The sequence below is a fragment of the Plectropomus leopardus genome, chromosome 6 (genome assembly GCF_008729295.1).
Source record: "Plectropomus leopardus isolate mb chromosome 6, YSFRI_Pleo_2.0, whole genome shotgun sequence".
NCBI classification, from domain to species: domain Eukaryota; kingdom Metazoa; phylum Chordata; class Actinopteri; order Perciformes; family Serranidae; genus Plectropomus; species Plectropomus leopardus.
The window spans coordinates 34,803,913-34,831,759 of record NC_056468.1 but is presented as its reverse complement, the minus strand read 5'-3'; the positions used below and the strand labels follow the sequence as shown (position 1 = coordinate 34,831,759).

General features: G+C 40.2%; 1 protein-coding gene across 1 annotated transcript in view; it reads left to right on the top strand.

Moving 5' to 3' along the window:
• The window catches only part of fras1 (Fraser extracellular matrix complex subunit 1), a 307,798-nt gene that overhangs the window by 238,226 nt on the left and 41,725 nt on the right, over nucleotides 1-27,847 (top strand). Inside the window, 11 exon segments of the mRNA XM_042487917.1 lie at nucleotides 908-1,022; nucleotides 2,103-2,240; nucleotides 5,360-5,392; nucleotides 8,875-9,006; nucleotides 9,305-9,433; nucleotides 9,835-10,082; nucleotides 10,583-10,734; nucleotides 14,117-14,279; nucleotides 16,351-16,483; nucleotides 21,604-21,797; nucleotides 23,675-23,828. Of these exon segments, the coding sequence (XP_042343851.1) occupies nucleotides 908-1,022; nucleotides 2,103-2,240; nucleotides 5,360-5,392; nucleotides 8,875-9,006; nucleotides 9,305-9,433; nucleotides 9,835-10,082; nucleotides 10,583-10,734; nucleotides 14,117-14,279; nucleotides 16,351-16,483; nucleotides 21,604-21,797; nucleotides 23,675-23,828 (1,591 nt within the window).

Sequence of the window (27,847 nt, the reverse complement as noted above, 5' to 3'; positions counted from 1 at the left end):
ATTAATCTTGAAACTGAGATGATTGTATGGATCTTATGTGGGCGTGAAGATGTGTGTGAAGTATTCGAATTTTAGAACTTTCCGCTCCTTTGCTGCAACATCCGTATTTGAAGGATTATCTGCTGCCATGTCTACATGAGTCTGGACAGACTCGGATGTAAACTATAACTGCAACACGACTGGTTGGCAAAGGTGATTAAAAACACACAGTTCTCTCCCCGTTGACCTCCTACAGTGATGGCCCGCCGTTCAGCCGCACTGCTCAATATAACAGCGTTTACAAAACATTCAGTATGGAAATTGTTTGATTGCTGGCTCAAATTTTCAGAGCTCAACTTTTAAAAGTCATCACAAACAACCCTAACCCTAACCCTAACCCTAACCCTAACCCTTTGAGATCTGAGAACTCAACAATTTTTGGTCTAACACACCTGTCAGTCATATTTTGTATTGCGCAGAAATTGAATTGACATTCATTTTACATGTCAAATATTTAATTTCAGAAACTACAATTATTAGTTCTTGTATCAGGAAATCCAAATTTCCTCCATGTGACTCACTGAAGTCAAACTGACCTTAGTTTGCTGTGTTAGACTCACTTAGATTCAGTGTTTGCATTCTTACAGCTAAGATAAGAAATATTAGTATCTGAGTAATTCAAAATTGCCTGAAAACCTGAAAAATATTGCCGCTTGTGTGGTTTGTTTTGTATTTGAGTGTGTGGATCCTTCAGTCCCTCAGTTCTAATCGCATGAGGCGGATCAGAGTTGGAGGAGATAGTGGCTCTTGTTTTACCTCTGTTCTCACCTCAGCGTGTGTGTGTGCGCGCGCGCGTATGTGCGCGCGCGTGCATGTGTGTGTGTGCGTGTGTGTGTGTGTGTGTGCATGTGTGTGTGCGCATTCACAGGCTCTGGAGGATCGCGTGACCGAGATAACGCCTTCAGCTCTGTCCTTCATCGACTCTGAGACTCCCAGCGAGAAGCTCGTCTACAACATCACCAAACCACTACCGCAAGGACAAGGTCAGCCACACACACACACACTTCATGCGCGCACTCACACACACACACACACACACACACACACATACACACGCACGCACGGCACACACACTGAGCTTTACCCTCATAATGTGAAAAAGATTAAAAGGATTAAAATCTAAGTTCTGTCAGGGGGGCAGGAGTCTTGTAATTAGATACAGTGAGTGAGCTTCTGAGCCTGTTCTTCGGGACTGCAGCAGAGTGGGAGAAGTTAATGTGTTCAGCTTTGCTGTTCCTCATTAATTATCACTTTAGTGCCCATGAGCAAGGCACTGTTGTTCACAGGTTGCTGCGATGGAGCTGCTCTGTCACCCAAAGCTTTGTTTTTTTTGCAGTTTCATGTTATGAAAGTGGAAAACATATTGCTTGAGAACAGTTTGCATCACTGATGATGATAGCTGTTAGAGAAAATGATGAATTTGAATTTGTGTGTGATTGATTAAGGCCAAATTTAGGTTTAATGCCTCACTTCAGGGTTGAGCTTTCCTCATCTAGGAGCATGAGCCAGAAACTAACAACCTGCTGTTCACAAGTCTGCTTCAGTGCTATCACCACTCTCCAAAGTTATCCAATTACTGTCTCTCAGTCTGGACTTTTACAAGAACGAGTGTTGATTTCCTTTTTGCTAAATTTAATGTGGCGTTCAGAACCGGAGCCATTAATTTCAGCGTCGGACCATCTGACAGACAGACTGCTGTATCATTTCCAGCTCTCCGTCTAATGAAAGAGAAAAACGATTTACAATGGGTCATATTCATCAACTAATGGGCTGATAAATCTGTGTAGCAATCATTTTGAACAGAGCCAATGAGGAGGAGGACAGAGTCGGATTAAACAGGAGCAGTTTGTCATGAACGTTTTATTCTCTGAAATTAGATTTGAGATGTTTGCTCTGAGTTAAATGTTCTTCTTCTCTTGCCTCCTAAATTTTTCACCAGTCTTTAGTGAAGTTTCATTCATGCAAAAAAAGACTTCTGCTGAGCAAATGAGATTATTTGTCATGTCTGAGAAACAAGTCTGAATGCAGCTGTTTGAATCTCTTTCTGTGGTTTTCGTCTTCAGGTGCGATCGAACATCGAGACAGACCGCACACACACGTGAAACATTTCACTCAGGCTGACGTCAACAACGGCAAGCTCATCTACAGACCCCCGCAGGCCCCTTCACACCTCCAGGAGCTCTACCAGTACTCCTTTATTGGTGAGACACACACCTGCACACACTCACAAACCAAGTATATCACCCTGTATAGTCCAGCGATGATTCAATTTAATTAGGAGTACTTGACACCTGTTGTCATCAGGTAATCGTGTCGCAGTTTTTCCAGCCTGGTTTTATTCCCAACTCGTCAAGTACCGCCGCTTTGTCTGTGATTTTGGCGTCAAGACACCAGTGCAAAAAGGCACCTTTCTCAGAGGTGAAAGTCCAGGGTTTGTTGGACAAATCCACCACATCCGGTCCAGACTTTAGAGACTTTTCCGCTTATATTATGATTTTACAAGCAGTGTTTCAAACTTACGCCATCTGGCGGTGTTATAAATCAACACCTCCTCACTCCAAACTCGTCACATGGTGCCTCTCCATCAGGACCTTCCATGTCAACCGATGACGTTTTAGGTATCCTTGTGCATCAGCTGTTTACACTCCAGGATGCTGTTACGATGATGTCAACAAGTGCACATGGTGGGGTGACGTCATGGTGGGATGACGCACGCCTTTGCCGTGATGGTAACTAATGCACAGGTGGCGGGAAAAAGCTTCACAGTTCCTATGTTCACACAACAGCACTATTTGACGAATGAGAACAGGTTGATGCACCTTTTGCAGCGGGACAATCTGCCACCCAAATAGAGTTGGTATCAGAAGTGAAAAAAAAAAAACACTAATGAGTTCTTGTTCTGTGTTGTGTCTTATTAAATTGCCTCTGGATGTTTACAGTCAGAAAATCAAACATAATTAATCTGAAGTGGCTGCAGCGGTTTATTTTTGAACTGTTTCAGCCGAGGAGCCACATATTGATCTGCAGCCGAGCGGTCTGCCGTCGCCCACCACAAGCACTTTCTGTAGTAACCCCAGCTTCATGACACTGTATCAGCTTTCTACTTTCACCACATGAAACCAGACTTTTAAGCACCATGTGTTATTTTCAGGTGATTGATTTCAGCTTCATAGAGCTGCTCTCAGTTTCTAATTGAATATGTTACTGTCACTCACTCTGTTTTGGTAACTGGCCACGTCACTGTTTCTGTATGTCAGAGTTTATTACGTAGACACAGGTTACTACTAAGCCTGTGGAAACAGATCTATAATGTCCTCTTTGACACTTGAGCATATTTTTTCTCATTATAATCATCTTGAGAAAATTACTAAAGTGATAACTCTTATAACTTTTTTTTCTCACGGAGCTGCAGAGGGAAAGTAAATGAGGGCTTGTTAAACAGTTGGAAACCTCGACTGTATTTACTCCTTAGGGCCTGTTTGATGTAACACACACTCATACTGTGCACAAAATGCACTTTTCAAAATCAAGCTTTAATCATAGTTTATTTTTTTAACTAACATCAGTCCTAAATCATAAATATGAAATATGCATTCATTTTCCAAATTATAACCCTTCAAATGCTATTTTTTTCATGATGCCACTATGTTTTTAGATTTAAATCACAAAAGGGATTATTTTCAATATAATATATGCAAAGTGCATTTTTATTTATTATCACAGTCTGGGATATGTCAGTGATTTGCAGCAAAATTGATTATGACAGTGGAAATATTATGTATTTTCTCCACATGCCAAATATGGTAAAAATAACATAATCAGGTCAAAAACAGTAAAAATTACAAAATCTCCCACAAATGACTCCCAGAAATAATATGATGCATGTTTTTATGCTTTGATGGCTGTGGGTTCAAAAATCACAGCGTTAATGTGTTTCAGTGGCAGATTTTTTGCACTTGTGTATGGATGTAATAATTTAGTTTCCACAGTTTATTTTGGACTTATTGTAGGAGCTGAGCTGAAAATTCACAGAAGATTCAGATTGTTGGTGGCTCCAGAGAGCCCTCCAGTATGTCGGTGGTGTTTGCTGCTTCGTCCCTGGTTCTTTTTGTTTGTTTGTTTTGTTTTGGGTTTCTTTTTAAAAGAATATTTTAACATTTTGGGAAAAATAGTGGGGAAACTCATCAGTTGCTTGCTCATGTCTTCTCCTGTGAACTCTGGACTATGTCCGGAGAATCAGGTCCGCACGTTATCTTGACTTTTCCTTTCACACATGGAGCACAAAACAGGAGATTTTCAGTGTCGGTAGCGTTCTCACCTACTAGACATGATTTAGGCGATGAGTAGGCAGGACATGACGCAGAATACACTGCGGTCACAAAGCCTGTTCATGATTCGGTCATTAAAAACAGTCTCTTGCACTTTTCTTAATTTATATAACGATTTCGGCTTTGGCCCTTAACGACAGAAGTTCCTGAATCTCGTCATCTCTCCATGTAAATGATTTGGAAAAAGCAGGTTTGTACAAGCTTGTTTATGAGAAGAGGTCTCTTTTGTGAGAACTTGTTAATGTACTGTTCAATAATGTTCCAGCAGCAGACATTGTGGATTTGATAAATTAACTCTGCATCAGCGAGTCTGCCAGGTTTCTGTGGAGCACCACAGAAAATCACCTCCTTGTAATGTCTGATGGATGAAAATCCTATTTCTGTACAAGTCCTCTGTTTAATAGCAGCAAGCGAGGCTTTACCAAGCATGTGTCAATCAGCTTATAGAGCTCTTATCTTTATGATGGTTCAGTCCACATGTGGTGCAGAAAATTATTTTGTTCAAGTCATATAATCTTGCCAACTGAAACATGGTTCAGTTTTTTCCACTTTTGCAAAACTCTTCACTTTTTTTCTGCCCTTTGTTGTAAAATCCTGAAGCATGTGTAGTATCACAAAGCTATCGATGATAAACGCAGTATACGCGATGAATACTTAAACGGGAAGAGTGGAGTTTAGCTGTTTTCAAAAACGATCTGAAGGCGGGTTTTCAAAGTCAATCTCAGACGTTTTTAAGAGACGTACCAAAAGATAACCCGTAATCCGAGATCAAAGATGACTTTGGTTTCTCTTAATCTGGGTTTGTGGAGCTCCGGCGGGAAAGCTTTGCCTCAGTAAATCATCCACACTGCCTCCTGACTTTTATGCATCGTAGCATCTTCCGTTCGGTTTTTATGTTCAGTGTAACACTCAGTCAGCTCCGCCTAAATCTGCTGTTTTTTTTACTTTTATCACCTCACAGCTCTAAAAGTTTTCTTTTTTAATTCCAACAGGTCTGCCGGAGTCGCTGAGCGTCTATTTCACAGGTAAATACTCCATCTTTCTCGATTAAGAGAGGAGAAGGAGGCAAATGATCTGTCTCCTCTTTCCCACATCCTACACATTTTTCCTCCTCCTCTTCTTCTCCATAAAATCCTCAGTCTCATTTTCCCTCCTCACCTCCTCCTCCATCCTCAATCTTCCCCTCATCTCTTCTTGTCCCTCTCTACTTACATCTTTTGTGTTTCAATCTTTCTTGTTGTGATATTTTTCTACCTCTCCCCTCGCCTCGTCTTGCTCGTCTTCTCTGACCTCAATTTCTCTTCCTGTCCCCATCCTCTCTGTCCTCTGCACTTCCCGCCCTCAGTTTCGTCTTTCTTTAATTTGCTCTCCTCCCTTAAATCTCTGCTTCCCTGTTTTTGTTCTTCTGCTATTAATCTTCACCATAAATCCCCTCTCTCCTTTTCTGACTTTGATATCATTTTCATTATGTTTTTGAGTTTTCTGTTCATATGAGGGACCAGCAGTGATATCTCAAGAACGCCTTGAGGGAATTTCTTCCAAATTTAGCACAAACGTCCACTTGCACTCAAGGATTAACTGATTGGATTTTGGTGGTCAGGGTCAGAGTTCAGGGTCACTGTGACGCCGTCTGTCTCATTCTTGTGAGCATGATATCTCAAAAACACCCTGAGGGAGTTACTTTAAATTTGGCACAAACGTTCGCGTGGTCAAAGGTCACAGTGACCTTGCATTCGTGTCATTCTTGTGATGCCATATCTCAAGAACACCTTGAGGAAGTTGCTTCAAATTTGGCGCAAACATTTGAGTAGACTCAAGGATGAGCTGATTAGATTTTGGTGGTCAAAGGCCACTGTGATTTTACATTAGTCTCATTCTTGTGAAAGGAATATCTCAAGAACGCTTTGAGGGAATTTATTCAAATTTGACACAAACGTTGACTTTGACTCCACAATGAACTGATTAGAATTTGATGTTTAAAGGTCAAGGTCACTGTAACCCCTCACCAGTCTCATTTTCATTAACGCAATATCTAAAGATGCCCTTGAGGGATTTCCTTCAAATTTGGCAAAAATGTTAACTTGGACTTAAGAATGAAATGATTAAAATCTGGTGGTTGAAGGTCAAGGTCACGATAACCTCATACAGCATGTTTTTGGCCATAACTCAAGACCCACCCTGAAACTATATTGATTGAAGAGATCTTGTGTGAAGCATCCATGTTTTCACAGACAGGGATGTCAATGGTAAGTGCAACTTGACTGGTGTGCGGAGGCGTGAAACAGCGCGCCGGTACATCTAGTCTTCTCTCACTTTTCGCCTTCCTCTCGTCTTCTCCTAACCGCCTTCAATTTTTCCTTCACGCTTTTGTTCTCGTCTTTTCATCAGCTGTAAAAGTTAATTTCTCCACCATTATTCTCCCGCCCCCACTTCTTTTTCCACAATACATCTCTGCTCTCTTTCACCTCTGTTACTTCAGTCTGATAAACTCTGATCCGTCTCGACTGTGAACTTCAGATCCGCTGTGATTTTATGTTCTGGCTCTTCGACCTTTTAACCTGATAAGACCAATTCTCCTCCCTTTACTGCACGTTTCATCAACTGCACTCTGCCTCAATCCTCAGCACAAGCTGTTTGGGAAAATGAGTGTTAACGGGTGTTCAGAGAAGTCACCAAAGTGCTTTTCACTTTAGTGTTGGCCTTGAGGCACACACACACACACACACACACACACACACACACACACACACACACACACACGGCAGTCTCTGATGCTTTTATCCTCCATCCATCCTGCTTCACTTTGAAAGGAAACTAAAGGCGGCTTTTGTTGGCGGCCAGCAGAAAGTGCAGCAACAGTCAGTTACTCATTGCTCAATTGCCAAAGTCCTTCTGAGTTACTTGAGTATTTCCATTTTTGTGCAAAGTTACACATCTACTCTGCCACATCTCAGAGGTAAAAGTTGTGCAGAAATAATTGTCAGTTGATTATCTTAAGCTTAGTGTGTAATGAAGTTACATTCAACTTCCTGTGGACCTTAATGGTTAAGTGTGTGTTGAATTATCCACAGAGATCTCTCCTTCTCCAAAACAAACGGACCAGGTGATTTAAACCAGTAAAAAAAAACGGGAACCGGAAAAAAAAAATTCTGAATAAAGCAGTTTTGACACAAATCAGTGTAACTCTAGAGCTGCTCATCTTGGAGGGGCCCCCAGAAAGTGCGCCAGACACTGATGCAAATTTAACATAGTGGCCAAAAGTGGAATTACACTGTTCAGGTCCGTCCAATGATGCCCACTGGCCCAAAAACACTTTTTTCCTATTGACTTACATCAGGAAAGATGTTTGTAAATCAGTGGATAACCCCTTGAAACAACTCATTTCACTATCTAGATTTAAGCCATCCAGTTCAATAACATTTGTAAAGTCTAAATGAGCCGCAAGATTCAATTTTTTAGATCGCCATTCAAGCCAGACGGAAGTTACGTGCTCGGTCACACTCGGCTGTGCTCGCCTGCCGCAAGTCTCTAGGGTGCAAGCTTCATGGGCCCGTAGATCTGCAGATTTCATACCTGGAAAAAGAGCTTTTTTTGCTTCATGCACCAATGAGCAGCTCTCATAGGAATGAGCCAAGCCCCGCCTTCATAGCTGTATCCAGACTTTCTTTAATACATGGCCTCTAACCACAGTGGCTGATGGGAAAACGTGAATGTCCCTATCTAAAGCCAGTGTTTGATTGGCCCATTACTGCAGAAACATTGTGGAGAAACATTCTCCTCCACAGACGACCAACGTTTTCTCCCATAACTTGTAGTTATCTTTCTATAATAAGTATTATGGTGAAAAATTTTGGCTGTATACACACACCTCTGTAGATATTTCATCAAAAAGCGAATTAACCAGCATGAATTTGGAAACTTCACAAACATTTGTAATATGAGCAATTGAATAAGATAATAAAAATGTGCGCGCTCTGTCACTTTTTAATTAATCACACTATCTTTTTATGTCCAAATGTGATAATTGGCTTGTTGCACTTTCTCGGTTTGTTAATTTTTTATTATTTTTTTTATAGTAGAGAAAAAGGAGACGATAAAGTAGAGAAGCATTTAATGAGCATAACAAGTTTCCACCTGAATTCCAGATAAATTTTTGCAGCAGTTTGGTTAATTGATTCATGGAGATTTTTAATTATAGCTCCTGTGATTTTATGTTGTTTTTTTTCTTTCTTTCTCTTATTAACAATCTTGCGCTCAGTGAGTCGACTCGAGGAAGCTGATTAGAGTTCTTTTTCCCACTTTTATCCTTCATAAATATTCCTCAGTAAAGGAGCCTGGGAGATAATTAGCATCAGAGGTGTGTGTGTGTGTGTGTTTGTTTGTTTTCCTGAAGTCTTTGCTTAGCTGATGAATTTCTCTATTTTCTGTGTTTGTGTGTGTTTCTGTCTTTTCCTGTTTTGTGCGTTTGCTTTCATTGTTTATTTTGTCGCGTACGTGTGTGTGTTAGTGTCAGATGGTGAACACACCACTCCTGAGTTGGACTTTGCCGTCTTGCTGCTGTCGAATCATCAACAGCCGCCGGTGTTTCAGGTGCTTGACCCGCTGCTGGAGGTCAGCCTGGGAGGACAGGCCACCATAGGTAAGAGAAGAATACACACACACACACACATGCACACACACGCACGCACAAATACACATTTCCGAGAAGACGGCCTGCGGTGAAGAGGTCCAGTAAGTGATGAAGTGGTCGGTGTGAGGTAATGAGCTCTGAAGTGCGACCCTGATGAGCAACAATACTGAAAGAAAGAGCTGTGTGAGTGTGTGAGTGTGTGTTTACAGTCTGGCATAGACAGTTAATTTCCTCCTCCTGCTTCATCTCTCTCAACGCTTATTTCCTCTTGTCTGGTGTGTGCTTGTGTGTGTGTTTGTGTGTGTAGGCGGTCAGCAGCTGGCAGTGAGTGACGCTGACACGGCCCCTGATGAGCTGGAGTTTGAGCTGGTGGAGGCTCCCCTCCACGGAGAGCTGATTAAGACGGATGGCAACACACACATCAGCATGACTAACGGTGAGATGATGACGACACACACTCAGACCTGTGAAAAGTTGGTGATGTCACAGTTACTGGCTGAGCAAAAAGCTACGGACTAAAGCTGGCAAAAATCAAAAATCTGCCTCAGTATTTTCTGCAGAAACTCAGGTAGATTCTGACCACTGGAGGATGTTAAGAGTTTAAAATTCCCGTTTAGGAAATACAAATTCTTGCCGCTTTTCCCTCCACTGCCTGAACTTCATTTCAACAATATCAGACAGAGATGATCGTCTGCACCTTCCTCTTTTTAAAACCTGCATACACACACACACACACACACACACACACACACACACCTCCGTTCACACACAGACAGACTCCTCCGTTCACACACACACACACACACACCTCCGTTCACACCTTTGTTGTCCCTTCAGGTGACACCTTCACCTTCAGTGACATCACCCGCAATGTTTTGCTCTACCGTCACGCCGGCCTCTCCACCCAAGACGACGCCATCACCTTCTCCGTGAGTGACGGCATCTCCATGGCGACCACAGTGGTGCAGGTGGCGGTGCTGGGTGCCGGGGGTGACGGGCCGCAACGGGACCCGGCAGCCACTCTGTCACTGGAAGTGGGCGAGAAGAGCAGCACGGTCATCAGACGTTCACACCTGGGTTATACCGTGAGTGAACAGAGGTCGATAACAGCTGTTACTGTTGGCTTCCTCTGAGATAACAGAGGCTTTTTTTCCCTTTTTTTTTGGTTCAAAGATTAGAGAATATTGTATTTTACGCTTGATGTTTCTCTTCAGCACATTCAGACACTTAAGATGCTATTTCAGGTTTTATTTCGGAGGAAAATTCCAGTGGAAGCGAAATACATCAGATTACAGCCAACTACTTTACTTTTTGTGTGTAGATTTATTAGTGGTAAAAAGAAATGCAAATAAGCACCCTGGGAAATGTAAAATCCACGCCATTTCAGTACTTTACATTATACATTTGCTAACCTTTAGCATCTACAAATTCATATTTCATTTGCAGTGTAGGGTTAACATATACATTATTGCTGATGATGCTTGTCACCGCCCCGTTTGTTTTGCTGTTAAAATGAATTTGAATGAAGTGAAAGGAAAGCTGTGTTCTCATCATTACCACGGTGACGTTGTTTTGTCTCTCACAGGACGACACATCCCCAGATGACCAGATCCAGATCCAGCTGGTGTCTGTGCCGATGTACGGCATCCTGACCAGGAGCCAGTCCCAGCAGGAGCACCAGGAGCTGCGGGAGTACTCCTCCTTCACCATGGAGGACATCAACAAGAACAGGATCAGGTAAGAGGGGACTGTTGGTACAAATGTCAGAAGTTTGACTGGTTCCCTTTAGGCCTATATTTCATCACTTCATTGATCTCTGTGAACAAAATGAAACTGTCGTCTTCAAAGCTTAGATTATTTTTCAAGATATTTACTGAAAAAACACAGGATAAGGACACAGTGAAGACACAAGCTATATTCACAGTGTTTGCTCTGTGCTAAACAGCCTCATCCTGCACTTAAAACAACCAAACAGCTAATAGAAAAGAGCCAAGCATCAGGGAGAATAGACTGAATTTGTCAAAAATAAAGAAGCAAATGTATGATTGTTAAAAAGAAATAAAAGAAATAAAAGAAGTAAATAATACAAAAAGGAAGGTGCACATTTGGATTCAGCCACTGATGCAACGTTCACAGAAATAATCTGCTCAAAACTCACCCAAATCGCTCGTTTTACACAAACGTCCTGCAGCTATTACGTTTACTAATTGTGTTTATTCTACTGTTTATCAGCTGTTCTGTGCTGCTGTTGTTATGCATTTAATATATTATGGAATATCCATAAAATATGCCACATAGGGGCCATTTACACTGCATCGGTTTCTGCATGAAACTTTGAACTTTTGTTGCATTTTGGCTTTTTGGGAGCCTGAAAATACAAACTTTTGCAACCCGGTTCCAAATGCAACCCCTTCTGTCGCCGTGTAAACTGGCAATGTGCAGATCCTGTGAGAACGGTGACGTGACAGCTGCAATTTTTTACGGATCCGTGTACGCGACGATCGTTCTTACAGTGTTATCACATGGAAGGAGATTTTTTTAAAAACAAAGAAGAAAGACTTCCTCATTTTTACTCGGGTGGTTCTCATCTAAGCGTGGCCTTTAGTCAGGGGTAAAAAGGCTGGAAACCACTGCTGTAGAGAATACAGAAATACTTTTTCATATCAAAACCAAATATAAACTCAGGAACATTTTATGATTTCCCCCAAGGTTCGACTGATGTATTTGTCTTTTTCTGACATTTTTTGGTACTTCTCTCCTGGTATTTTCTCTTCTTTTTTAGTTGACATGAGAAATAATTCTGACGTACATTGAGGTATTTCACTTCGCTTCAAAGGCAAGAGTCTCTAAAACATGTTATAAAAAGCACCCAAAAGAACATCCCTGGTTTCAGTGCGGGGTTTTAGCTTCCCGGGATGGTTTAAATGCTTCTTCAGAGGCTTATAAAAACAGAATATCAGCATAAAACCTGAAGCTATTAACCAAAAATGACTTTCAAAAACCCTCAGTCGCTTCCAGAAGCAGTCGTTGTATAAGCAATAAAGGTTCATGAGGGTCCATGGGAGAGAAGAGAGTGAATTGGCACCTTTTTAGTTCTTCAAAAAATGAAAATGCTCCGAGAGCTCTGTTAACAGCTCCCTCGTGATGACAACTTTTTTTGAAACTATGAATGTCGATCCCATTTTTCAGGGCTTTTTCACCTTGACCTGCAGATATGTTGAGTTTTAAGAGATTCAGAAGGTTTTTTTTTCAGAGGAGTTTAGAATCCTTCAACAAAAGTTAAAAACATGAAAACCACTCAGGTTGAAGTGAAGAGCAGGAAAGAGTGATATGTTTTCCGTTCGCTGAGGCGCTGACGGGATGTATGAGCCTCTAATAAAGAGGCTGTTTCAAAGGAAAAGTCTGGTGTTGATTCCACTCTGTCAGAGATAAAATAGTGCTCTGAGGGTTCTTCACGCTGCAGCTGTAGTTGTGATCAATTTCTCTGATTGCAGCTCGAGTCGGCGGGGATTATTTTCCCCTCAGCGTCACAGCAGAAGAGGAAGTGGTAATAGCTGTCTGAGACTTTTTGTTTTCCTTCAATCTAATGTTTCTCCTCACGAGACGAGAGCTCTCCAAACATTACCCAAACTCAACTAAGAAAACAAATGAATTAGAAGGGAATCATTTCATATCTTTTCTTCCCCATTACATCCAGTGACTCAGCCTGTTGGCATAAGCAACGCCAATTAGCATCACTCTGATATTACCTGCAAGAGGTGCCGAGGCCCCATATGAGAGGCGCAGAGATGAAGTATAAATATTCACACGCTAACTGCTTCATTTTCATAACGCAGGCCCTGATTAGCTTTAGCGCAGGACCATCCTCAGGGGGCAATCTTCAAATCGCCTGTATTAGTTTGGTCTCTGTGGTTTCAGCTCCTACAAACAAGAGCCGCGAATTGTTTTATGGGAATTAAATGGGATTAGAGAAGAGTATACTGGTATGGATTTCAATTTTATTTGTGCTTTGCAGAGATTAGCAGCTGCATCGTTGTGGGAGGGCTAATGCAAAGCTTTCCCAAGTCCCCTTATCAGTCCAGGATTAGACACATAAACTGATTTTTATGTATTCATTAAAGGACAATTATTGTATCAATCAAAGTAATTATTGGCTGTGCTCATGCATATGGCATTAATTTTGGCATGATTGTCTATTTTTGTTTAATTTTTGAATTTCCAGCTCAGCTCCTGCAATAAGTCTAAATTACACTTTGAAAACAAAATTATTACATTCAGACTGTTACGAGCAAAAAAAAAAAAAAAAAATGCTCCATTGAAACCCATTCAAACTGACAATTAGATCTCACAGGCGTCAAAGCAGAAAAACATGACTTGACTTATTTCTGGGTGTCATTCTGGGCTTTTGACTTTGAGTTTGTCATTTCAGCTATTTTCCACATATTTGGCACATGGATAAAAAACATGATATTTCGTCTAGGTGCACTGTCAAAAAAAGCTACCTTGCATGTAGTATATTGAACATTCTTTGTGTGTGTGTGTGTGTGTGTGTGTGTGTGTGTTTTCATCTAAAAACGTAATGGCATCATGACAAAAACCTGGCATTTAAAAGGTTAAAATTCTGAAAATTAATGAATATTTGATATTTATGATTAGGACTGAAGATGGTTAAAAAAACAACCTCAATTAAAGTAGAAAATAATATTAATGTATAATATTTTTATAGCCTGATCTTGAAAAGCACACTTTGTGTGCAGAGCAGTGTGCACAAAATATAATAATGTATAAAAATCGATGGTGCTGATTATCATTGGCATATCCCAGCCTGTGATTACCAAAAAATAATCTACTTAGCATGTAGTATATTGAAAATACTTCATTCATCAAAAACATAGGGGCATCATGACAACAAACCTGTATTTTAAGGGTTAAAATTCTAAAAATGTATAAAAATTTGATATTTGTGATTAGGACTGATGTTGGTAAAAAAAACATTTTGTGCGCAAAGCAATACGAGTGTGTGTAATAATAAAGTGAGCCCTTAAGGGTTAAAATATATGCAATAAAGGTCAACAATACTCTTTTTAACGACAAATCTAACAAATATCTCCACCTACAGGTACATCACTTCCTTAGAGACGGGCAGCCAGCCGGTCACAGACATCTTCCACTTTGTTGTTTATGACGGAGACAACAATCGCCTTGACAACCAGATGTGCACCATCACCATCACGTCTATGCTCAGACAGCCGCCGGTGGTCACAGTCCGCAGCGGCATCAAGGTAGACACACATGAATCAGAGCAGAAACACACACATCAACACAGACACACACACACACACACACGCACACACACACACACAGGCCCAATTCTAAAATGATCCTAATATATAAAAGACTACAGTTTTATGGCCGGTACAGTACATAAACAGTCTTGTACACACAAACTGCACACTGTTATTTCCCCTCCATTAACTCGCCTGCTCATAAGAGACTGAAATCCTCAAATACTCTTTAGTTGTTTTTTTTTAAAAGCAGCTTCAGTTTTCAGAAAAAGTCATTAAGGAGACAAATGAAGCAGAGGAAATCATCGCCCACTGTCACATGTCGTCTCTCAGAAAGCATCAGATCAACCCTGCTGGTGACTGACTGTTACTTAGCACATTTACTGTACTCAAATACAAAGTTGAGGTATTTGTACTTTACTTGAGCTTTTACTTTCTTTTCATGTCGCTTTCTACATTTATTCTACGACATTTCAGAGGTAAATATTGCCCTCCATATAAGCTCCCCCGTGCTCCTTATATTACGATGTTACCAGCAGCTGTTGACCCCGAGCTTCACTTTATGTTCATATTTATATAAATTATTGCTCAGACTGCACTATCGTCTCTTGTTTAATGTACATTTGTGTGTTTTTAATGTTGTGTTGTTTTTACGTTGTATCTTTGAGTGAAGCTAAAAACAGATTTACGGTGAGGTGGACAATAAAGTCTCTCTATCTCTATCTATCTCTATTGCCTGACGCTGTCCGTCAGCGTTTCATGAGCATGTAACCGTTGTCAAGTGACGTCACGCGTGCACGTTGCCTGTGGACGTGGGACGTGGCTTTTGGCGTCACACTCGTACACTGAGAGCACTGACAAAGCGGCATGTTTTTTGGCGCACTGTGAATGACATAACAGTCGAGAAGTGCTGCTGATCGGTTGGTAGTAATGTGAATCCTGGACAAGAAGTTAGCCATTGATGCAGGGACGACACTGTGTGTGTGCGTGTGTGTGTCTCTGGTGGAGGAGGAGGGAGAAATGATGTCAGACCTAATGAGGGTTACACTGGTGCTCGCTGCAGAGCCTCCCTCAGGGATGAATCCTGTATCAGCACTGCAGAGCTGCCCCTCCAGAAACATACAAAGTGAAATCTCAAAGGTCTCTACTTTCAAACATCTCCTTTAGTTAGCTGGGAGGCCTTTCTTTAAAGCAGCAATCGTCTCAAAGTACAACACAAAGTGGTACTCCTGCAGTGGTTACACCTGATAACAGTCTGAATCGTTTTGGGAAACTAAAAAGAACAACATAAAGGTGGAAGCAACTCCCAGACAACAAACCTCAAGCAGCACTTGATAATTTGCCAACTTTCTCAGCCCTTCAGACTTTCTTCAAGCATTTTGAATTAATTCTCAATAAATCTAAAACCAAATGACTCAAATCTGGTAAAAACAAAGACTTTATATTGATTTTTCCCATTTGTTCACACCACAGAGAATAACAGAACCAGCATTAAATTTATTTTTAGTTTTAAGGACAAAGCATGTTTTCTGAATGTGTATTTATGACACAAAAGTTTTTGTTTTTTCCATCAACTCCTTTATTAACATCTTATACCCACTAGTCTGGAGTGGGAGAGGACATTGTGCTGCTGTTTGAGATAGAAATAAACAAAGTGAAAAGTAACCAACAGATTTTGAAAAGAATCAAAACATGAACAAAAACATTTTAATTGAATCCCGTGTAGCTGGTTGTGTGTTATTGATTCGCTTGTTGGACCTGTTTATTCACAAAAATACCTTTTATCTGGTGCCGTCTCTCTGCTGCATCTTTTCAATCCCTTTCACTGATTTTAATCAAAAGTATGTGATTAAAAGTCGTCAGTCCTTATTTGACCTGTGTGCTCCTCTTACAGTTGCAACCAGCAAGTGTCCTCTTAGGAGGGAGGGGAAATAAAAGCAGAGCATGTTTTCTTACATCCAAATGTCTGACCATTTAGAGGCAAACCTTTACTTTTTGGCAACATGTGAATGTAATAAATGACCCTAAAAGCCAAAATACATGAGTTATTTGCGTATTTTGTTTTTAGGTCCAAGAAGGCAGCCGAGTGCAGCTATCTACCAATCACATCATAGTGTCGGACCTGGACACGCCCAAGAAGGACCTGCTGGTTTGGCTCATCAGTCCTCCAAAATACGGCTTCATCGAAAACACCAACAGAGGTGAGACTTTGATTTATCAGCACTCTGATGTTTAGAGTTTAAGAGTTTAAACTTAAGATTATGGACTTGGTTGAATCCAAATGTCCACTTGTCCACAACACACTTGCAGACTTGTGGACTTTGCAGGTGAGTTTACAAGAAGCCTGCGAGTGTAGAGGACTTTCCAAAACCACAATTTATCAAGTCCTCAAGAGGCTTCAGGTGGACTTTCTGCAGACATCCAGATAGTCCGCTTCACCATAATTCACTTGTTTAACAAGGCAAAGCAGCTTTATTTGTATTGCACATTTCATACAGCAAGGCAATTCAAAGTGCTTTACAGAGCAATAAAATATAAAATATATTAAAGAACAGAGACTTACGATGAAAGTGTAAAGAGAAAAGAAATAAAAGGTCAAATTAATTACTAAATGATTTATTTTTTTCTCTTAAATCACCATCAAAAATAACAAAAGTGCAGACAAAAGGTTTCAACTTACACCATAAGAACAAAAGTATTGGGCCACACCTCTTAATCATTGGTTTCAGGTGTGTCATTCAGTCCCATTGACACAGGTGTATAAAATCTGGGTGAATGGGCAAAAATTCCCACAGACACACTCCAAAATCTTGCACAAAGCCTTTCCAGAAGAGTGAAAGCTGTCATAGCTGCAAAAGGGAGGAACAACTCCATATTAATGCCTGTGGATTTGGAACGGGACGTCATAAAAGCTCCTGTAGGTGTAATGTGTAAGAGGCCCAATACCTTTGTCCATAGAGTGTAAATTCAATTTCGGTTTTATTTATAAAGCCCATTATCACAAATCACAATTTCCCTCAGAGGGCTTTACAGCATACGACATCCTTCTCTCCTGAGGCCCTCACAGCGACTGAGGAAAACTCCCCCTCAAACAAAAGATAAAAAGATTAATTAAAATGATTTAAAAATCAAGTTTGAAAATATGTTTGTTATCATTACAGGCTGGAATAAGCAATATTAAAAGAGGAACGTTTTGCCCACAATTCATCGCAAAACAGACCTGACACTCTAATTTTCCAATTGCTGACTAAAAACAAACAATGCATTATTGTTTTAAAAACGTACTTGAATCATGTAGGCCAGAAATAACATTCAACCATATGATAATACAGAAATATGTAGACGTATAGGTAATCAAATTGCATTTTATTACTGCAGCCTGTAATACCAAATGTAAAGGCTAAGAAAATTGACCGAAAAACATCAAAAGGAGGTCTTTCAATGTAAGAAATACCCAACAAATTTAGTCATAGTGCCCTTATTTACAAACGTTTCTGTGTGTAAACATGCAGCCGGCAGTCTCTGCGTGATGACAGTGAACACGTCACAGCACATACGACTGAAGTCTGCGAGGAGTCAGTCTGCAGGAAAACATTTGGATTCAGCCGATGTTTCTTTTCTTCTTCATGTCGCTCACGTAAGGTTACAAATCAGAACATGCAATAACAAATATGAGCACATGTGACACAGTGTTACTTCTGTGCGCACGTATGCAGTCACACCTGCATTTCCCTGAATAATTTTCATATTTCTATTGATGTCACACTCGTACGCACACAATCCCAAGTTGAATTCCCCGCGGTGTCGCTGCCATCTGTCACAGCCTGATTATGTTGCGGGTTAGCACTGCCAGATAGCCGGCTACAGATGGAGCCATTGTTGAAGGCCCAATTTTGTCTGCATGCTCGCTCAGCTGCCGCTGCACTTTTCTTCTGTCCCTCACAAGAATTGTTTGGAAACATGAAAAAGGTGAGATGAGTTGAAAAGGAACTGATCCCCTCTGGGAAAACGTGTCATTGTGCGAGCAGAGTGGAAATCGAAAATCAAATAAAACACTTGGACATTGACAGAAATGGCAAAAAAAGCAAAAGATGCTCACAGTAAAAGTGATACAGTTGGGGTCAGAAGTGCATAACATTTGGAGCTTGTCGATATTTTAGAGAATTGTTGAGGGTGTGTGAAGTTTCATGATTCGCACATTAGGGGTTTTACACAATAGTCAACGATCAAAACATTTAGTCGCCACTTTGCATTGTTGTTGACTACTCTCTATGGTTTTTGTTTGCTGCACACATAAAGCAGCTTTGTGCATATAATACACACTACACACTGGCTCTGCTATTCTCCAAATAACCCACTTTGCTCTTACAACATTTATTTGAAAAATATTTAAAACACACAGAATTTAAGCAAAGAAAAGACTGAGATATATCTGAGATACGGGGGTTACCATCTTGCTCTGTTGATGTCATTGAGAGTTGGATTCTGTGCTGTAGCGATATCCATAGTGGGGAAGTTCCCACCAAAAAAAATCCCCTTTTTGTATAATTGAATAACTCATAAAACCGAACTTTTCATAAAAACACGTGAACAAACATCAGAGTGATGAGAACTACCTTCAGTGACAGAAATCACCTTTGGGAATAATGTGTTTGTTGTGTACTTTGAGTTTTTCGTTTGGCCTCCGTCCCATTCATTAACACAGAGGGGCGGGCTTTATGACCTATACTGCAGTCAGACACCAGGGGGCGATCCAGATTGAAAAGCTACACTTTGGGGGAGCTGTCATATTGTCCATCTTTACATAAAGTTCATAGTTGCTGTAGTCAAACGCCATCTGCAGCTCGCACAAGCATGCTGGAGATTTAGTCCAATCAGATCGCAGCTCATTTGTAAACAGCCTCTCAGAGCAAAGGTGGAGGAAGGTGGGTCATTACTCTTCGTACACTGGTTATATGAGATGTTTTTGACCAGAAAAATACACAATCTCATATGTGTGCCATATGCATGAACACAGCAAAAGTTATCAAAAATAAAGAATGAAAGTTTATAAAATGAGCTAAACAGTCCCTAAGTGTTAAAGCCATGGCTACATTTTTTTTTAAGCAACAGCAGAAAAAAACAGTTGAAATGTAAAGCTGCACCGTTCATTTTTAAGAACAGATGTGAAGGTGTAGTCATACAGATTAGGCTCGGCTATATTACATGCACAAAGAGTTATCAGATGTAATGAAGGATGCGTGCAGTCACATATTTATATTGTCTGCTGCAGTACATAAGCAGCTGGCTCCGGTCTTCTCCCTCTGCGTCCTTGATGGCTGCTGGAGCAGAGGGACTATCGTTGGTATTCAGCAGAGGCGCTCAGCAGTGTGAGGTGACTGGATCGCTGCTGTCACCGAGGCACAGGGGAGGCCGGTCGGTGTCAATGTGTCGCCTGTTTGTCTCAACAAAACCAACAGGTCTTGCAACGACATGCAGATGCACGGAAACACAAAAGGCATTCACCCACATGTGTTCTGCATTTTCATGATTACATTAAGGAACAACATACAGAACAGAAAACACACCTACATACATATGCTTTATTTATATGCAAATCAGCTTCCAGCTACCATTTATATTTGTGTGGTTAGACAGAGACAGGCACACATTATGCATTGTGATTTTAATAGCTGGTGCAGGAGCATTTAAACATGCATACGCATATATCAGTGCATGTTTATATTATAAGTAAAAGTTAGGCTGAGGTTAGCGATGTTAGTTGGTCCATCAATCAGTCCACTACTTTTTTTAATTTCATAGAATGAGTACTGGTGTGCATTAGTCAAATTATTTAAAATTTGCCTCAGAATGCTTTACAAGCTTTGCAACACACAACAGCCTCCAGAAAATAGCCTAATGTTTGTCATCTATCACTCATTCATCCATTTATTTCATTTAGCATCATACATTTTTTCTCAGCTGTACTTTCAAATAACTGATACATACATTCATACAGACTTGATTATAGCTATTTAAAAATTTCCTTGGAGACCAAAATTAATTTCTTCAGCAAAGGGGAATAGGTTTTTAGTAGAGAATGCCTTTAAAGTAACTGTAAATGTAAAAGTTAAAGATATTTAACCCTTAGGGACTATTTTGCGCTTTTCATTCTTCATTATTTAATAATTTTGGGGGTGTTCATGCATATGGCATACATTTTGGCAAGATTGTGTATTTTTGTTTAATCTCGGAATTTCCAGCTCAGCTCCAACAATAAGTCCAAAATTTCTGTTTTGTTTTTTTCATCTAAAAACATAGTGGCATCATAATAAAAACCTGGCATTTAAAGGATTAAAAATTATTGAATATTTAATATTTATGATTAGGACTGATATTGGTTAAAAATTAACTCAGCGAAAGTACAAAGTAATATTAATGTATACATTTTTTAAAGCTTGATTTTGAAAAGCACATTTTGTGCGCAGAGTGATGCGAGTGTCACTCTGTGTGTAATATCAAAGCGAGCCCTTAAGGGTTAACTCATTCCCTGCTGTCTACTCGTATATGGATTATTGTCAGCTCTTCATTAGTCTAGTTTAATATGAGATAGACGGAGATGTCAGCAGGGTTGCTTTTCTTTTTTTTTCGTTCTGAAATCAGCAGATAACATGTCTGAGATGGGATTGTTTTTTTCTCTGGTGGCTGCAGGTAATTTCCCATCCTGATCAGATTATCAGAGGTCAGATAAGAGACTCCCGTCCCTCACTTTATGTCAGCCACATGATGGAGATGTGATGTGATTCACTGTTGTGCCTCAAACACACACACACACACACACACTATTCAGCTATTCCCTGCAGAGCCCTGACTCAGCTCACCACAGACTCATCCATCTTCTGTGACGACGGCGCTCACGCTTTGTCTCAAACTTCAGAGATTTCAAGGTTGATTTTCACTACGACTCTCTGTTGAAAGCTGTGAGTGACAGAATCGAAGGGAACTGTAAAAGAGTCTCGGTGCAGCCATCCCGCATCCAAACTGCCAGACAAAAGGAGAATAAAAAAGGCAGTTTGGGGAAAAGAGACAAGTTGTGCTGTCGTTCAGCAGTCAGATGATGGAAGTGACGGCACGTTAACCGTCGCCTGAGAGGAACACGAGTCTTGTGTTACAGGACGGTGAACGCAGCAGTGTACAAAGTGCTGCTGTGATGTGAACTCAACTGCAAGATACACATGAATGTGACAAAGTGACACAACTTCTTAGGACAGGTTTCCAAAAATATCAAAAACTGGAGGCCAGATTTCTAATATCTGTTTCTTTCTATCCTCCCGTCCATTAGGAGGCTCAGTTAGCGGCTCGCGGGTCGTCACACCTGACGTGCCTTTCTCCGTGGAGGACCTGACGTCTGACCACATCTTCTACGTCCAGGACAGCCAGGACCAAGCTGAGGCCAAACAGGACATCTTCAGCTTCTACATCAGTGACGGACAGAGCCAGACAGAAGCTTTCAACGTCGAAATCGACATCCAGGTAGCTGGTTTCTATCCACTATAACTTCTTAAATTGTGAAGCAAGTATTCTTTCTTGTTAACATATAATAAATATCCAGATTTGTTGTTTTATGTAACTTATATTAAAACTACAGACACATTTTCTTTACACTCATTCTTCGAAGAGGAAGAACACGTCGTTTCCTTCAGCCCCTCAATCTGTTCTAGTTATCACCATTATCATCCCCTTGTTACATAAATGCTTCTGTCCCTGAAACCCTGTGATCCCTTTATCATCTGAACAGTGAAATAACAACTTAAATGAGAGTCTGTTCAATGGAGGTCTGCACTCTGAAGTTACTGGTAAAAGTTAATCTGTTACGGAAAAAACTTTGCTGATTTTCAACCTGCTTCGTATTTCGACAGTGTGTGTAGTATGTGTTAATGAAGTGTGGTGAACTTACCGCTTATCAGCGACCAGATCTCCCTGCTTATTCGCCAGCTCAAATCCACTGCCGTGTCCAGAGTGTGTTTTAATGGGGTCACCCAAGTGGGACACTGACTTCTGCAGGGGTGGCATGAAATACGAGCGCTGCTGCGGGAACACATTTCGGCATCGCTTTAATTTGCCATTTTTTTTCTCCACTACCCATAACTGCTTTAATTACTGACATTGCAATGTCTGACATTCCTGTTCATAGTTTAGTTTAAAAGATTAATAGATCAACGAATCACAACACAACAGAGCAGAATAACACCACACAAATATAAAATAAAGCTTCCATACTACAAAGTAAGTATAAAATGCCAACAAAAAAGTGCCAAAAAAATAAAAATAGATAATCCTGTGTAAACCATAGATGTGTTAAGAAGATCTGGATACAGCGTGAAGGCAGAGCGTTGTTCGTTCCTAAGAGAGCCGCTCAGTCGAAGCATGAAAAGCAGAAAAAAGCTCTATTTCCGCAGTATGAAAGTACCTGGATCTTTTGCACTACCTATGAGGCGCGAGCACGACAGACTTAAGGCGGCCGAGTTTACCTGAGCGGGTAACTTACACCTGCAGAGCGACTTCCTGTTTAGCGCTTCCCTAGCTTTTATGGCGGTCTAAAAACTTTGATCTTGCGGCTTTTTAAGACTTTCCAAATCAAACTAGATGACTTAAATCTAGACAGTGAAATGAGTCGTTTTAACGTATTGTTTAACTGTAATGAAAGATTGCTTGTTACCAGCTAGCCGCCATATTATTATTTTTTTAACTTTCGTCTGGTGCAGTGCATTCTGGTAATTGTAGGTTTCCACCTCTTGAGCAAAAGTGAGCGCACACAGCCCTTTTTCTCTGTTTTCTCTGAGTGTTTCCATCTTTTTACTGCGTGGACAGCCCAGGTTTATGGAAAGACCCTCTCATCATTTCTTGTCTTCAGAAGAGCTCAGTAAAGGTTTCTGATTTTTATTTATCATAATCATCCCAATCTTTTCACCCAACCTAAGACCAAAACACACACTGACTAATGCACTTTAATTTAGTTGAGACTTTACAGCCTCACGCTCCATCGGTAATTTAGGAATGGACCGTCTCACACAGCAGTAAACCATTATCCTTGATCTGCAGGAGGCTTCATCTGAGGAAAAATAAAAACAGCTCCATCCTCAAACTGTCAGCCCAAACAAACTCTGCATCCCAATCAATCACTTCAACCCGTTTTACTTCTTGAGTTAAATTGATGAGGCTGTCATTGAGCTGTTAAGTGTGTGTGTGTGTGTGTGTGTGTGTGTGTGTGTGTACGTGAGCTGTTTGCATACTGTAAATCTCTGAGTGTGTGCTTGTAGAGGTGGTAGTCAATGCAAAATAATCTGTTTGATCGCAGGAATCTGGGAGCGTGTCATTATCTTCTGAAGAGTTTTCTTCATTTTTCTCTGCAGAGTAAAGAGGACAGAGAACCCGTGGTGGCGGTCAGCAGCATCCATGTGGAGGAAAACTCTGGAGTCGTCATCACCAACTCGTCACTCAGCGTCCACGACCCGGACACACCGGAGAACGAGATCCTCTTCACCATCATCAGGAAGCCTCACTACGGTGAGCACAGTGGTTCAAATATTATTGAGTACATTTACCAAAGTACTGTACTTTAGGGAAAATTTGAGACACTTGTACTTTACTTAAGTCTGTTCTTTTCATGCCACTTTGTACTTCTATTTTACTACATTTCAGAAGGAAATATTGAACTTTTTACTGCACTACATTTATCTTTAGTCACTAGTTACTTTACAAAATAAGATTTCTGCATAAAGAGCAAACAAAACTACCTACTACCCAAGAATTAATACAAGTACAGCTGAAACACTTAGTTGGTTTATCATTTATCAGCCGACTGATAGAACATTAGTGAGTAACTATTTCTGATAAACATTTTAGTTGTTTTCTAATTTATTTTGAATAATTTTATGATTTTTACATTTTTAAAAACTTTATGGATGGGGTACTTTTACTTTTAATACTTTATGTACATGTTCCTGATTACACTTTTACATGCAACAGAGTATTTTTACAGTGTGGTATTAGTATTTTTACTTAAGTATTGAGTCTGAATACTTACACTCAGGGTAGTCTAGATAAAAAAATATTGCAGTCTCATGCAAAAACTGCAGTAAATCCTTATGACTAATAAGTTATGAATATTTACTTAAGTCTGTTCATGTTTCTGATTATTTTTCCTTTATTTTACTTAAGTAACATTTTCCATGCAGGACTTTAATTTCTAAAAGAATATTGTTACACTGTGATATTAGTATTCTTACTTAAGTAAAGTATCTGAATACTTCCTCCACACACAAACTACCATATAAAGCATCACACTCAGGATAGTCTTAAAGTAATGCAGTCTAATGCAAAAACCCTGCAATAAATCCTACCTTTGTTATACTGATAGAGGTTATGACTATTTACTCTGCTCTCTGTAATATAAATAGGTTTTACAAACATATTAGAAGCACCTCTTATCATCAAAATGACAACAAAATTGAAAACGGCTAAACATTTAAACATCGATGAAGGAAGAGTCTATTCCAGGACTCATGTATGAGATTGAAATTGAAGTTAAGATAGATGTACCTGGGGAACTGAGTATCAAAATTTACACTGCAGAAGTTCAAATTTTTCTCTGGATTCTGAGCTCGACATGTTGACGTATCTGATGAGAGTTTTCCTCAAATACACATTTCGGTCTCTTTAAATGCCAAAGTTGGCACAAAAATCTTGTATCAACACGCAAAAGCAAACTGTGTATCTGCTGCACAGTGTTAATGCAAGGTGCTATTCATACAAATGAAATGTCTGAATGAAGATTTTTCTGCTGCTTCTGTAGACATTCACACATACACACACACATACACACACACATCATAAGCTGTCTTTTATTTCACGGTAATCATGTTGCCTTAAGATCAAGGCCTACTTGATCCTACTACCGAAGAAAAACATTCAGTGGTAGCGCAGACATGTAATGATCTTATTTATGTAAATCTTAATGATATAGCACTTACTTAAAACACAAACACCATTCAGCCGTCAAACACTGCTGGCGACCAGCGGATTATATGCAGAGCACATGTGAGAAACCGATGAACAGAAAAATGTATCGCATTAACTTATCTCTGCAAAAATCCATCAAAGACAATCACGCAGAAAGACAGTGATTTTTTTAAGGTGGTAAAAATACATTTTGCTGCGTCCCCTGTCCAAAGCCATACATTGCTTCGCTGGTGGTACTCCTGTCTGCTTCTCCAAACTGGGGACGTGCTGACCGCCACCTACTGTAGCGAATACACTGACAATGGATAAGTACCTCATAAAACCCAATTTAAAAGATCAGAACTGTCCATTTAAGTAGTAATTATAGCATCATAATTGCTGTTTTTAACATATAATTGAGATGTCAGCCACAGAAGAGCTTTAATAGCAGATTCTCTTTTATTCACAAACACACAGAAACAGCACATACGGCACATACGCGCTGGAAAAAATCATGCAAACAGATGTGTAGTCAGTTTATTAGCATATAGACCCACATACACAACACATATACTATCAGATGTTCCCTCTACACACACACATACACACACACACACACACACACACACACACCACAAACTAATAAGCAGCCCAGCAGAGAGTTATGCTGAGGGGTATCCAGCATGTTGATAGTAAATTGTTCTGAACTTGATGGAGACGAACACACACTCTCTCTCACACACACACACACACACTCGTAAACACATTACTCTCACTTCCGACACTCAAACAGTTTAAAAGAAGACAAACACACCGTTCGCCCGCTGCAGCGGCGCACACTGACTGCAGCCATTCCTCACACACTCGCCGCACACGACCGTGCGACACACACTCAAATCAACTGACCTCCAAACACTCTGTTTTCCTGACGTCCCCCTCTCCCTCCCAAATTGAGTTTTCTTTCCTGGCTGCCAAAGCTTTGGTAGACTAAAAGAAATTGCTTCACAAAAAAACCCATTTTTTTACCGGACAAAAAATATATTTCTTACTCAGCAATATATCATTTTACCCAATTTTAAAAGTTAACAGAATCAGAAACTGGGTAAAAAATCCAATAAAAGAAAGTGAAGAGCAGTAATAAGTAAAATTTGTCACATTGGAGTGATGTCAAAGGAGACAAAAAATATGCTGTTTTACTAAATTTGCATAAAGGAAAGAAAAATCCATCCCATGAGGAGCCACTTAGATAATTCTGTGTGTGAGATGTAGAAAACTGGCTTTAATAAAGTCACCAAACACCAGAGATTTGAAGCATGGGGAATGGAGCTGCAGCGACACAAAGAAGTGGCTTCTTCTGGCTGCATAAATTACCAAAGGAAGACAGGCAGTGTTAATTAAATAACTTTATGTATTTATAAACACTTTTAATTGGAAAATTAGCTGTCAGCTACAGTAATGTTAGCAGAGAAATGTAAGTTTTAGTGATTTCACTTTGTATAACAAGCATCCAGTTAAGCACCAGATTAATATAGAGTCAATGCTTTACTTTGATTTAACATTTAAAATTAGTTAATTGACATTTTCTAATTTACTATCTAGGCTCAAATAACTGGATTTCATGATTTCCTTTTTTTTTTTCAAAATGTGATTTGAAGTTTCCAAATTACAAATTGAATCTCCTGAGACACATTGCCCATTTTATTTAACTAAGGTAGAAAGAGAAAAACATAATAATTTACTAAACCTGGACGTTTTTGAAGCAACATTTCCTGTGGAGCTTTATTGTCACCTAATGTCAAGTTAAGTTAAGTTATTTAAATGCACATATTTGCACATCCACCTATGTCAGTTGCAGGTACATTAGAAAATATCACAATTTATTGATTATACTTATAGTTTCTATACTATAGTGTAATCGATAAACGGTGAAGCTGAGAGAGAGCAGCGCGTGGGATGGGCTGTCAAATGTGTGACCGTGGTTCAGTCATGAGCCTGGTTTGTATTTTAAACTTATTTGCATTTTTTTAATGATCTGGTGAAGATTAGGAGGAATTTCAGCTCAAAAAACACATCTACTTTGAACACCATTAGCTTACATTTCCTCACAATCATATGAAATTATTTTGGTCTTGATGACAGTGCTCAAAATACCAGCTCACCAGATGACCCTCATGGATTTGTCCACCTAAAAATGTCCATTTGGTAATTGCTGGGTGTTATTTTCAACACTTCCCCACTGCCAGACACCTGCTGGGGGTCATTCCTCATCGCAGCCCCCCCCCCCCCCCCCCTCTCCTCCCCAGTAAAAGCTCCATAAAGCAGCCGGTGAAACCAAGTGCGCCCCCGCCATAAAACCAGCAGCGTGTACGGCTGATGGGACAGAGAGCAGGAGAGGAGTGATTTTGTTCAGGACGATGTGTCCCAGGCAGCTCGTCTTTCTAACAGGCTGCCTCTCCACTGTACTCACACACACACACACACACAGAGAGAGAGAGAAAAGTGCACAGATTTATCAGAAAAGACCCTTCCTAATAGAAATGTCAGGATGCTGCAACTCTTCAGCACACGCTGACACACACAGAAAC